The sequence below is a fragment of the Hyperolius riggenbachi genome, chromosome 11, assembly GCF_040937935.1.
Source record: "Hyperolius riggenbachi isolate aHypRig1 chromosome 11, aHypRig1.pri, whole genome shotgun sequence".
Lineage (NCBI taxonomy): Eukaryota > Metazoa > Chordata > Amphibia > Anura > Hyperoliidae > Hyperolius > Hyperolius riggenbachi.
This window is the reverse complement of record NC_090656.1, coordinates 13212250-13224881: the sequence shown is the minus strand read 5'-3', so window position 1 is coordinate 13224881 and position 12632 is coordinate 13212250. Positions and strand designations below refer to the sequence as shown.

General features: G+C 47.3%; 2 protein-coding genes across 2 annotated transcripts in view; one reads left to right on the top strand and one right to left on the bottom strand.

Annotated features, from left to right (window-relative positions):
* Positions 1–12632, bottom strand: part of CPNE7 (copine 7) — a 212482-nt gene that overhangs the window by 163566 nt on the left and 36284 nt on the right. The window lies entirely within an intron of this gene.
* On the top strand, positions 344–11525 carry LOC137538650 (golgin subfamily A member 6-like protein 25; the record flags this gene model as incomplete). The annotated part of the gene is given in 7 exon segments (XM_068260930.1): positions 344–634; positions 784–852; positions 4503–4847; positions 4966–5194; positions 7301–7482; positions 10496–10693; positions 11313–11525. Coding segments are annotated over 7 exon segments (1527 nt in total), but the record flags the coding sequence as incomplete, so codon positions are not given.

The following is a 12632-nucleotide window of genomic DNA, read 5'->3' as shown; positions in this document are numbered from 1 at the left end:
GACAAGATGAGAGAAGAGGAGAGCAGAGGAAAACAAGATGAGAGAAGAGGAGAGGAGAGCAGAGGAAGACAAGATGAGAGAAGAGGAGAGGAGAGCAGAGGAAGTCAAGAGGAGAGAAGAGGAGAGGAGAGGAAGACAAGATGAGAGAAGAGGAGAGGAGAGCAGAGGAAGACAAGATGAAAGAGGAGAGCAGAGGAAGACAAGATGAGAGAAGAGGAGAGCAGAGGAAGACAAGATGAGAGAAGAGGAGAGCAGAGGAGAGCAGAGGAAGAAAAGATGAGAGAAGAGGAGAGCAGAGGAAGACAAGATGAGAGCAGAGGAGAGGAGAGCAGAGGAAGAAAAGATGAGAGCAGAGGAAGAAAACATGAGAGCAGAGGAAGACAAGAGAAAAGCAGAGAAAGACAAGATGAGAGCAGAGGAAGACAAGATGAGAGCAGAGGAAGACAAGATGAGAGCAGAGGAAGACAAGATGAGAGAAGAGGAGAGGAGAGCAGAGGAAGACAAGATGAGAGAAGAGGAGAGGAGAGCAGAGGAAGACAAGATGAGAGAAGAGGAGAGGAGAGCAGAGGAAGACAAGATGAGAGAAGAGGAGAGGAGAGCAGAGGAAGACAAGATGAGAGAAGAGGAGAGGAGAGCAGAGGAAGACAAGATGAGAGAAGAGGAAGACAAGATGAGAGGAGAGGAGAGCAGAGGAAGACAAGATGAGAGAAAAGGAGAGGAGAGCAGAGGAAGACAAGATGAGAGAAGAGGAGAGGAGAGCAGAGGAAGACAAGATGAGAGGAGAGGAGAGCAGAGGAAGACAAGATGAGAGAAGAGGAAAGGAGAGGAGAGGAAGACAAGATGAGAGAAGAAGTGAGGAGAGCAGAGGAAGACATGATGAGAGAAGAGGAGAGCAGAGAAAGACACGATGAGAGAAGAAGAAAGGAGAGGAAGACAAGATGAGAGAAGAAGTGAGGAGAGCAGAGAAAGACAAGATGAGAGAAGAGGAGAGCAAAGAAAGACAAGATGAGAGACGAGGAGAACAGAGAAAGACAAGAGGAGAGAAGAGGAGAGGAGAGGAAGACAAGATGAGAGAAGAAGTGAGGAGAGCAGAGGAAGACAAGATGAGAGAAGAGGAGAGCAGAGGAAGACAAGATGAGAGAAGAGGAGAGCAGAGCAGAGGAAGACAAGATGAGAGAAGAGGAGAGGAGAGGAAGACAAGATGAGAGAAGAGGAGAGCAGAGAAAGACAAGATGAGAGAAGAGGAGAGGAGAGGAGAGGAAGACAAGATGAGAGAAGAGAAGAGGAGAGCAGAGAAAGACAAGATGAGAGAAGAGGAGAGCAGAGAAAGACAAGATGAGAGAAGAGGAGAGGAGAGGAAGACAAGATGAGAGAAGAAGTGAGGAGAGCAGAGGAAGACAAGATGAGAGAAGAGGAGAGGAGAGCAGAGCAGAGGAAGACAAGATGAGAGAAGAGGAGAGGAGAGCAGAGGAAGACAAGATGAGAGGAGAGGAGAGCAGAGGAAGACAAGATGAGAGAAGAGGAGAAGAGAGCAGAGGAAGACAAGATGAGAGGAGAGGAGAGCAGAGGAAGACAAGATGAGAGAAGAAGTGAGGAGAGCAGAGGAAGACAAGATGAGAGAAAAGGAGAGGAGAGCAGAGGAAGATAAGATGAGAGTAGAGGAGAGGAGACCAGAGGAAGACAAGATGAGAGAAGAGGAGAGGAGACCACAGGAAGACAAGATGGGCCATATGCAATTCTCTTCTTCACCTGAGTTTTCTCCTAGGAGAAAAAAAAAATCATCTTCCATTTAAAATAACATTTTAGCACTTTGCAATGGAAAAAGTATCAAAAAGTAGGTAAAAAGTACTATCAAAATTATTTTGAGCATTTCTTTGCTTGCTAATGGTTTAAAAATCAATTTACTGACAAGTTTCAAAATATCAACTAGGAGAAAAGTCAGGTGAAAAAGTGAATTGCATATGGCCCGATGAGAGAAGAAGTGAGGAGAGCAGAGGAAGATAAGATGAGAGAAGAGGAGAGGAGAGGAAGACAAGATGAGAGAAGAGTAGAGGAGAGCAGAGGAAGAAAAGATGAGAGCAGAGGAGAGGAGAGGAGAGCAGAGGAAGACAAGATGAGAGCAGAGGAGAGGAGAGCAGAGGAAGACAAGATGAGAGAAGAGGAGAGGAGAGCAGAGGAAGACAAGATGAGAGCAGAGGAAGACACGATGAGAGCAGAGGAAGACAAGATGAGAGAAGATGAGAGGAGAGCAGAGGAAGACAAGATGAGAGCAGAGGAAGACACGATGAGAGCAGAGGAAGACAAGATGAGAGAAGATGAGAGGAGAGCAGAGGAAGACAAGAGAAAAGCAGAGGAAGACAAGATGAGAGCAGAGGAAGACAAGATGAGAGCAAAGGAAGACAAGATGAGAGCAGAGGAGAGGAGAGCAGAGGAAGACACGATGCGAGCAGAGGAAGACAAGATGAGAGCAGAGGAAGACAAGATGAGAGCAGAGGAAGACAAGATGAGAGAAGATGAGATGAGAGCAGAGGAAGACAAGATGAGGGCAGAGGGAGACAAGATGAGAGCAGAGGAGAGGAGAGCAGAGGAAGACAAGATGAGAGAAGAGGAAGACACGATGAGAGCAGAGGAAGACACAATGAGAGCAGAGGAAGACACAATGAGAGCAGAGGAAGACAAGATGAGAGCAGAGGAGAGGAGAGCAGAGGAAGACAAGATGAGAGCAGAGGAAGACAAGATGAGAGAAGATGAGAGGAGAGCAGAGGAAGACAAGATGAGAGCAGAGGAAGACAAGATGAGAGCAGAGGAAGACAAGATGAGAGCAGAGGAGAGGAGAGCAGAGGAAGACAAGATGAGAGCAGAGGAAGACAAGATGAAAGCAGGGGAAGACACGATGAGAGCAGAGGAAGACAAGATGAGAGCAGAGGAAGACACGATGAGAGCAGAGGAAGACAAGATGAGAGCAGAGGAAGACAAGATGAGAGAAGATGAGAGGAGAGCAGAGGAAGACAAGAGAAAAGCAGAGGAAGACAAGATGAGAGCAGAGGAAGACAAGATGAGGGCAGAGGGAGACAAGATGAGAGCAGAGGAGAGGAGAGCAGAGGAAGACAAGATGAGAGCAGAGGAAGACACGATGAGAGCAGAGGAAGACACGATGAGAGCAGAGGAAGACACAATGAGAGCAGAGGAAGACAAGATGAGAGCAGAGGAGAGGAGAGCAGAGGAAGACAAGATGAGAGCAGAGGAAGACAAGATGAGAGAAGATGAGAGGAGAGCAGAGGAAGACAAGATGAGAGCAGAGGAAGACAAGATGAGAGCAGAGGAAGACAAGATGAGAGCAGAGGAGAGGAGAGCAGAGGAAGACAAGATGAGAGCAGAGGAAGACAAGATGAGAGCAGAGGAAGACAAGATGAGAGCAGGGGAAGACACGATGAGAGCAGAGGAAGACAAGATGAGAGCAGAGGAAGACACGATGAGAGCAGAGGAAGACAAGATGAGAGCAGAGGAAGACAAGATGAGAGAAGATGAGAGGAGAGCAGAGGAAGACAAGAGAAAAGCAGAGGAAGACAAGATGAGAGCAGAGGAAGACAAGATGAGGGCAGAGGGAGACAAGATGAGAGTAGAGGAGAGGAGAGCAGAGGAAGACAAGATGAGAGCAGAGGAAGACACGATGAGAGCAGAGGAAGACAAGATGAGAGCAGAGGAGAGGAGAGCAGAGGAAGACAAGATGAGAGCAGAGGAAGACAAGATGAGAGAAGATGAGAGGAGAGCAGAGGAAGACAAGATGAGAGCAGAGGAAGACAAGATGAGAGCAGAGGAGAGGAGAGCAGAGGAAGACAAGATGAGAGAAGAGGAAGACACGATGAGAGAAGATGAGAGCAGAGGAAGACAAGATGAGAGAAGATGAGAGGAGAGCAGAGGAAGACAAGATGAGAGCAGAGGAGAGGAGAGTAGAGCAGAGGAAGACAAGATGAGAGCAGAGGAAGACAACATGAGAGAAGAGGAAGACACGATGAGAGCAGAGGAAGACAAGATGAGAGCAGAGGAAGACAAGATGAGAGCAGAGGAAGACAAGATGAGAGAAGATGAGAGGAGAGCAGAGGAAGACAAGATGAGAGAAGAGGAGAGGACAGCAGAAGAAGACTAGAAGAGAGAAAGTGAAGAAGAGAGCAGATGAAGACATCAGGAGAGAAAGAAAACAAAAGAGGGACACTGAGAGCCCAATATAGTGTAGTATGCACTGGTAAATGAAGGTGTGTGGAAAGAGTATGTGGAAGACAAGATGAGAGCAGAGGAGAGGAGAGCAGAGGAAGAAAAGATGAGAGCAGAGGAAGAAAAGATGAGAGCAGAGGAAGACAAGAGAAAAGCAGAGAAAGACAAGATGAGAGCAGAGGAAGACAAGAGGAGAGCAGAGGAAGACAAGATGAGAGAAGAGGAGAGGAGAGCAGAGGAAGACAAGATGAGAGAAGAGGAGAGGAGAGCAGAGGAAGACAAGATGAGAGAAGAGGAGAGCAGAGGAAGACAAGATGAGAGAAGAGGAGAGGAGAGCAGAGGAAGACAAGATGAGAGAAGAGGAGAGGAGAGCAGAGGAAGACAAGATGAGAGAAGAGGAGAGGAGAGCAGAGGAAGACAAGAGGAGAGGAGAGCAGAGGAAGACAATATGAGAGAAGAGGAGAGCAGAGGAAGACAAGATGAGAGAAGAGGAGAGGAGAGCACAGGAAGACAAGATGAGAGAAGAGGAGAGGAGAGCAGAGGAAGACAAGATGAGAGAAGAGGAGAGGAGAGCAGAGGAAGACAAGATGAGAGAAGAGGAGAGGAGAGCAGAGGAAGACAAGATGAGAGAAGAAGTGAGGAGAGCAGAGGAAGACAAGATGAGAGAAGAGGAGAGGAGAGCAGGGGAAGACAAGATGAGAGAAGAGGAGAGGAGAGCAGAGGAAGACAAGATGAGAGGAGAGGAGAGCAGAGGAAGACAAGATGAGAGAAGATGAGAAGAGAGCAGAGGAAGACAAGATGAGAGAAGAGGAGAGGAGAGCAGAGGAAGACAAGATGAGAGAAGAAGTGAGGAGAGCAGAGGAAGACAAGATGAGAGAAAAGGAGATGAGAGCAGAGGAAGATAAGATGAGAGAAGAGGAGAGGAGACCAGAGGAAGACAAGATGAGAGAAGAGGAGAGGAGACCAGAGGAAGACAAGATGGGCCATATGCAATTCTCTTCTTCACCTGAGTTTTCTCCTAGGAGAAAAAAATTTCATCTTCCATTTAAAATAACATTTTAGCACTTTGCAATGGAAAAAGTATCAAAAAGTAGGTAAAAAGTACTATCAACATTATTTTGAGCATTTCTTTGCTTGCTAATGGTTTAAAAATCAATTTACTGACAAGTTTCAAAATATCAACTAGGAGAAAAGTCAGGTGAAAAAGTGAATTGCATATGGCCCGATGAGAGAAGAAGTGAGGAGAGCAGAGGAAGATAAGATGAGAGAAGAGGAGAGGAGAGGAAGACAAGATGAGAGAAGAGTAGAGGAGAGCAGAGGAAGAAAAGATGAGAGCAGAGGAGAGGAGAGCAGAGGAAGACAAGATGAGAGCAGAGGAGAGGAGAGCAGAGGAAGACAAGATGAGAGAAGAGGAGAGGAGAGCAGAGGAAGACAAGATGAGAGCAGAGGAAGACACAATGAGAGCAGAGGAAGACAAGATGAGAGCAGAGGAAGACACGATGAGAGCAGAGGAAGACAAGATGAGAGAAGATGAGAGGAGAGCAGAGGAAGACAAGAGAAAAGCAGAGGAAGACAAGATGAGAGCAGAGGAAGACAAGATGAGAGCAGAGGAAGACAAGATGAGAGCAGAGGAGAGGAGAGCAGAGGAAGACACGATGCGAGCAGAGGAAGACAAGATGAGAGCAGAGGAAGACAAGATGAGAGCAGAGGAAGACAAGATGAGAGAAGATGAGAGGAGAGCAGAGGAAGACAAGAGAAAAGCCGAGGAAGACAAGATGAGAGCAGAGGAAGACAAGATGAGGGCAGAGGGAGACAAGATGAGAGCAGAGGAGAGGAGAGCAGAGGAAGACAAGATGAGAGCAGAGGAAGACACGATGAGAGCAGAGGAAGACACAATGAGAGCAGAGGAAGACAAGATGAGAGCAGAGGAGAGGAGAGCAGAGGAAGACAAGATGAGAGCAGAGGAAGACAAGATGAGAGCAGAGGAAGACAAGATGAGAGCAGAGGAGAGGAGAGCAGAGGAAGACAAGATGAGAGCAGAGGAAGACAAGATGAGAGCAGGGGAAGACACGATGAGAGCAGAGGAAGACAAGATGAGAGCAGAGGAAGACACGATGAGAGCAGAGGAAGACAAGATGAGAGCAGAGGAAGACAAGATGAGAGAAGATGAGAGGAGAGCAGAGGAAGACAAGATGAGAACAGAGGAGAGGAGAGCAGAGGAAGACACGATGCGAGCAGAGGAAGACAAGATGAGAGCAGAGGAAGACAAGATGAGAGGAGAGCAGAGGAAGACAAGAGAAAAGCAGAGGAAGACAAGATGAGAGCAGAGGAAGACAAGATGAGGGCAGAGGGAGACAAGATGAGGGCAGAGGAGAGGAGAGCAGAGGAAGACAAGATGAGAGCAGAGGAAGACACGATGAGAGCAGAGGAAGACAAGATTTAGAGCAGAGGAAGACAAGAGGAGAGCAGAAGAGAGGAGAGCAGAGGAAGACAAGATGAGAGAAGATGAGAGGAGAGCAGAGGAAGACAAGATGAGAGCAGAGGAAGACAAGATGAGAGCAGAGGAAGACAAGATGAGAGCAGAGGAAGACAAGATGAGAGCAGAGGAGAGGAGAGCAGAGGAAGACAAGATGAGAGCAGAGGAAGACAAGATGAGAGCAGGGGAAGACACGATGAGAGCAGAGGAAGACAAGATGAGAGCAGAGGAAGACAAGATGAGAGCAGAGGAAGACAAGATGAGAGAAGATGAGAGGAGAGCAGAGGAAGACAAGAGAAAAGCAGAGGAAGACAAGATGAGAGCAGAGGAAGACAAGTTGAGGGCAGAGGGAGACAAGATGTGAGCAGAGGAGAGGAGAGCAGAGGAAGACAAGATGAGAGCAGAGGAAAACACGATGAGAGCAGAGGAAGACAAGATGAGAGCAGAGGAGAGGAGAGCAGAGGAAGACAAGATGAGAGCAGAGGAAGACAAGATGAGAGAAGATGAGAGGAGAGCAGAGGAAGACAAGATGAGAGCATAGGAAGACAAGATGAGAGCAGAGGAGAGGAGAGCAGAGGAAGACAAGATGAGAGCAGAGGAAGACAAGATGAGAGAAGAGGAGAGCAGAGGAAGACAAGATGAGAGAAGAGGAGAGGAGAGCACAGGAAGACAAGATGAGAGAAGAGGAGAGGAGAGCAGAGGAAGACAAGATGAGAGAAGAGGAGAGGAGAGCAGAGGAAGACAAGATGAGAGAAGAGGAGAGGAGAGCAGAGGAAGACAAGATGAGAGAAGAAGTGAGGAGAGCAGAGGAAGACAAGATGAGAGAAGAGGAGAGGAGAGCAGGGGAAGACAAGATGAGAGAAGAGGAGAGGAGAGCAGAGGAAGACAAGATGAGAGGAGAGGAGAGCAGAGGAAGACAAGATGAGAGAAGAGGAGAAGAGAGCAGAGGAAGACAAGATGAGAGAAGAGGAGAGGAGAGCAGAGGAAGAAATGATGAGAGAAGAAGTGAGGAGAGCAGAGGAAGACAAGATGAGAGAAAAGGAGAGGAGAGCAGAGGAAGATAAGATGAGAGAAGAGGAGAGGAGACCAGAGGAAGACAAGATGAGAGAAGAGGAGAGGAGACCAGAGGAAGACAAGATGGGCCATATGCAATTCTCTTCTTCACCTGAGTTTTCTCCTAGGAGAAAAAAATTTCATCTTCCATTTAAAATAACATTTTAGCACTTTGCAATGGAAAAAGTATCAAAAAGTAGGTAAAAAGTACTATCAAAATTATTTTGAGCATTTCTTTGCTTGCTAATGGTTTAAAAATCAATTTACTGACAAGTTTCAAAATATCAACTAGGAGAAAAGTCAGGTGAAAAAGTGAATTGCATATGGCCCGATGAGAGAAGAAGTGAGGAGAGCAGAGGAAGATAAGATGAGAGAAGAGGAGAGGAGAGGAAGACAAGATGAGAGAAGAGTAGAGGAGAGCAGAGGAAGAAAAGAGGAGAGCAGAGGAGAGGAGAGCAGAGGAAGACAAGATGAGAGCAGAGGAGAGGAGAGCAGAGGAAGACAAGATGAGAGAAGAGGAGAGGAGAGCAGAGGAAGACAAGATGAGAGCAGAGGAAGACACAATGAGAGCAGAGGAAGACAAGATGAGAGCAGAGGAAGACACGATGAGAGCAGAGGAAGACAAGATGAGAGAAGATGAGAGGAGAGCAGAGGAAGACAAGATGAGAGCAGAGGAAGACACGATGAGAGCAGAGGAAGACAAGATGAGAGAAGATGAGAGGAGAGCAGAGGAAGACAAGAGAAAAGCAGAGGAAGACAAGATGAGAGCAGAGGAAGACAAGATGAGAGCAGAGGAAGACAAGATGAGAGCAGAGGAGAGGAGAGCAGAGGAAGACACGATGCGAGCAGAGGAAGACAAGATGAGAGCAGAGGAAGACAAGATGAGAGCAGAGGAAGACAAGATGAGAGAAGATGAGAGGAGAGCAGAGGAAGACAAGAGAAAAGCAGAGGAAGACAAGATGAGAGCAGAGGAAGACAAGATGAGGGCAGAGGGAGACAAGATGAGAGCAGAGGAGAGGAGAGCAGAGGAAGACAAGATGAGAGCAGAGGAAGACACGATGAGAGCAGAGGAAGACACAATGAGAGCAGAGGAAGACAAGATGAGAGCAGAGGAGAGGAGAGCAGAGGAAGACAAGATGAGAGCAGAGGAAGACAAGATGAGAGAAGATGAGAGGAGAGCAGAGGAAGACAAGATGAGAGCAGAGGAAGACAAGATGAGAGCAGAGGAAGACAAGATGAGAGCAGAGGAGAGGAGAGCAGAGGAAGACAAGATGAGAGCAGAGGAAGACAAGATGAGAGCAGGGGAAGACACGATGAGAGCAGAGGAAGACAAGATGAGAGCAGAGGAAGACACGATGAGAGCAGAGGAAGACAAGATGAGAGCAGAGGAAGACAAGATGAGAGAAGATGAGAGGAGAGCAGAGGAAGACAAGAGAAAAGCAGAGGAAGACAAGATGAGAGCAGAGGAAGACAAGATGAGGGCAGAGGGAGACAAGATGAGAGCAGAGGAGAGGAGAGCAGAGGAAGACAAGATGAGAGCAGAGGAAGACACGATGAGAGCTGAGGAAGACAAGATGAGAGCAGAGGAGAGGAGAGCAGAGGAAGACAAGATGAGAGCAGAGGAAGACAAGATGAGAGACGATGAGAGGAGAGCAGAGGAAGACAAGATGAGAGCAGAGGAAGACAAGATGAGAGCAGAGGAGAGGAGAGCAGAGGAAGACAAGATGAGAGAAGAGGAAGACACGATGAGAGAAGATGAGAGCAGAGGAAGACAAGATGAGAGAAGATGAGAGGAGAGCAGAGGAAGACAAGATGAGAGCAGAGGAGAGGAGAGCAGAGCAGAGGAAGACAAGATGAGAGCAGAGGAAGACAACATGAGAGAAGAAGAAGACACGATGAGAGCAGAGGAAGACAAGATGAGAGCAGAGGAAGACAAGGTGAGAGCAGAGGAAGACAAGATGAGAGAAGATGAGAGGAGAGCAGAGGAAGACAAGATGAGAGAAGAGGAAGACACGATGAGAGAAGATGAGAGGACAGCAGAAGAAGACAAGAAGAGAGAAAGTGAAGAAGAGAGCAGATGAAGACATCAGGAGAGAAAGAAAACAAAAGAGGGACACTGAGAGCCCAATATAGTGTAGTATGCACTGGTAAATGAAGGTGTGTGGAAAGAGTATGTGGAAGACAAGATGTGTGTGGAAAGAGTATGTGGAAGACAAGATGAGAGCAGAGGAGAGGAGAGCAGAGGAAGAAAAGATGAGAGCAGAGGAAGAAAAGATGAGAGCAGAGGAAGACAAGAGAAAAGCAAAGAAAGACAAGATGAGAGCAGAGGAAGACAAGATGAGAGCAGAGGAAGACAAGATGAGAGAAGAGGAGAGGAGAGCAGAGGAAGACAAGATGAGAGAAGAGGAGAGCAGAGGAAGACAAGATGAGAGAAGAGGAGAGGAGAGCAGAGGAAGACAAGATGAGAGAAGAGGAGAGCAGAGGAAGACAAGATGAGAGAAGAGGAGAGGAGAGCAGAGGAAGACAAGAGGAGAGGAGAGCAGAGGAAGACAAGATGAGAGAAGAGGAGAGGAGAGCAGAGGAAGACAAGATGAGAGAAGAGGAGAGGAGAGCACAGGAAGACAAGATGAGAGAAGAGGAGAGGAGAGCAGAGGAAGACAAGATGAGAGAAGAGGAGTGGAGAGCAGAGGAAGACAAGATGAGAGAAGAGGAGAGGAGAGCAGAGGAAGACAAGATGAGAGAAGAGGAAGACAGGATGAGAGAAGAGAAGAGGAGAGGAGAGCAGAGGAAGACAAGATGAGAGAAAAGGAGAGGAGAGCAGAGGAAGACAAGATGAGAGAAGAGGAGAGGAGAGCAGAGGAAGACAAGATGAGAGAAGAGGAGAGGAGAGCAGAGGAAGACAAGATGAGAGAAGAGGAAAGGAGAGGAGAGGAAGACAAGATGAGAGAAGAAGTGAGGAGAGCAGAGGAAGACAAGATGAGAGAAGAGGAGAGCAGAGAAAGACACGATGAGAGAAGAAGAAAGGAGAGGATAGGAAGACAAGATGAGAGAAGAAGTGAGGAGAGCAGAGAAAGACAAGATGAGAGAAGAGGAGAGCAGAGAAAGACAAGATGAGAGACGAGGAGAACAGAGAAAGACAAGATGAGAGAAGAAGTGAGGAGAGCAGAGGAAGACAAGATGAGAGAAGAGGAGAGCAGAGGAAGACAAGATGAGAGAAGAGGAGAGCAGAGGAAGACAAGAGGAGAGAAGAGGAGAGCAGAGCAGAGGAAGACAAGATGAGAGAAGAGGAGAGGAGAGGAAGACAAGATGAGAGAAGAGGAGAGCAGAGAAAGACAAGATGAGAGAAGAGGAGAGGAGAGGAAGACAAGATGAGAGAAGAGGAGAGCAGAGAAAGACAAGATGAGAGAAGAGGAGAGCAGAGAAAGACAAGCTGAGAGAAGAGGAGAGGAGAGGAAGACAAGATGAGAGAAGAAGTGAGGAGAGCAGAGGAAGACAAGATGAGAGAAGAGGAGAGCAGAGGAAGACAAGATGAGAGGAGAGGAGAGCAGAGGAAGACAAGATGATAGAAGAGGAGAAGAGAGCAGAGGAAGACAAGATGAGAGAAGAGGAGAGGAGAGCAGAGGAAGACAAGATGAGAGAAGAAGTGAGGAGAGCAGAGGAAGACAAGATGAGAGAAAAGGAGAGGAGAGCAGAGGAAGAGAAGAGGAGAGAAGAGGAGAGGAGACCAGAGGAAGACAAGATGAGAGAAGAGGAGAGGAGACCAGAGGAAGACAAGATGAGAGAAGAGGAGAGGAGACCAGAGGAAGACAAGATGGGCCATATGCAATTCTCTTCTTCACCTGAGTTTTCTTCTAGGAGAAAAAATGTCATCTTCCATTTAAAATAACATTTTAGCACTTTGCAATGGAAAAAGTATCAAAAAGTAGGTAAAAAGTACTATCAAAATTATTTTGAGCATTTCTTTGCTTGCTAATGGTTTAAAAATCAATTTACTGACAAGTTTCAAAATATCAACTAGGAGAAAAGTCAGGTGAAAAAGTGAATTGCATATGGCCCGATGAGAGAAGAAGTGAGGAGAGCAGAGGAAGATAAGATGAGAGAAGAGGAGAGGAGAGGAAGACAAGATGAGAGAAGAGTAGAGGAGAGCAGAGGAAGAAAAGATGAGAGCAGAGGAGAGGAGAGCAGAGGAAGACAAGATGAGAGAAGAGGAGAGGAGAGCAGAGGAAGACAAGATGAGAGAAGAGGAGAGGAGAGCAGAGGAAGACAAGATGAGAGCAGAGGAAGACACGATGAGAGCAGAGGAAGACAAGATGAGAGCAGAGGAAGACACGATGAGAGCAGAGGAAGACAAGATGAGAGCAGAGGAAGACAAGATGAGAGAAGATGAGAGGAGAGCAGAGGAAGACATGATGAGAGCAGAGGAAGACAAGATGAGAGAAGATGAGAGGAGAGCAGAGGAAGACAAGAGAAAAGCAGAGGAAGACAAGATGAGAGCAGAGGAAGACAAGATGAGAACAGAGGAGAGGAGAGCAGAGGAAGACACGATGCGAGCAGAGGAAGACAAGATGAGAGCAGAGGAAGACAAGATGAGAGGAGAGCAGAGGAAGACAAGAGAAAAGCAGAGGAAGACAAGATGAGAGCAGAGGAAGACAAGATGAGGGCAGAGGGAGACAAGATGAGGGCAGAGGAGAGGAGAGCAGAGGAAGACAAGATGAGAGCAGAGGAAGACACGATGAGAGCAGAGGAAGACAAGATTTAGAGCAGAGGAAGACAAGAGGAGAGCAGAAGAGAGGAGAGCAGAGGAAGACAAGATGAGAGAAGATGAGAGGAGAGCAGAGGAAGACAAGATGAGAGCAGAGGAAGACAAGATGAGAGCAGAGGAAGACAAGAT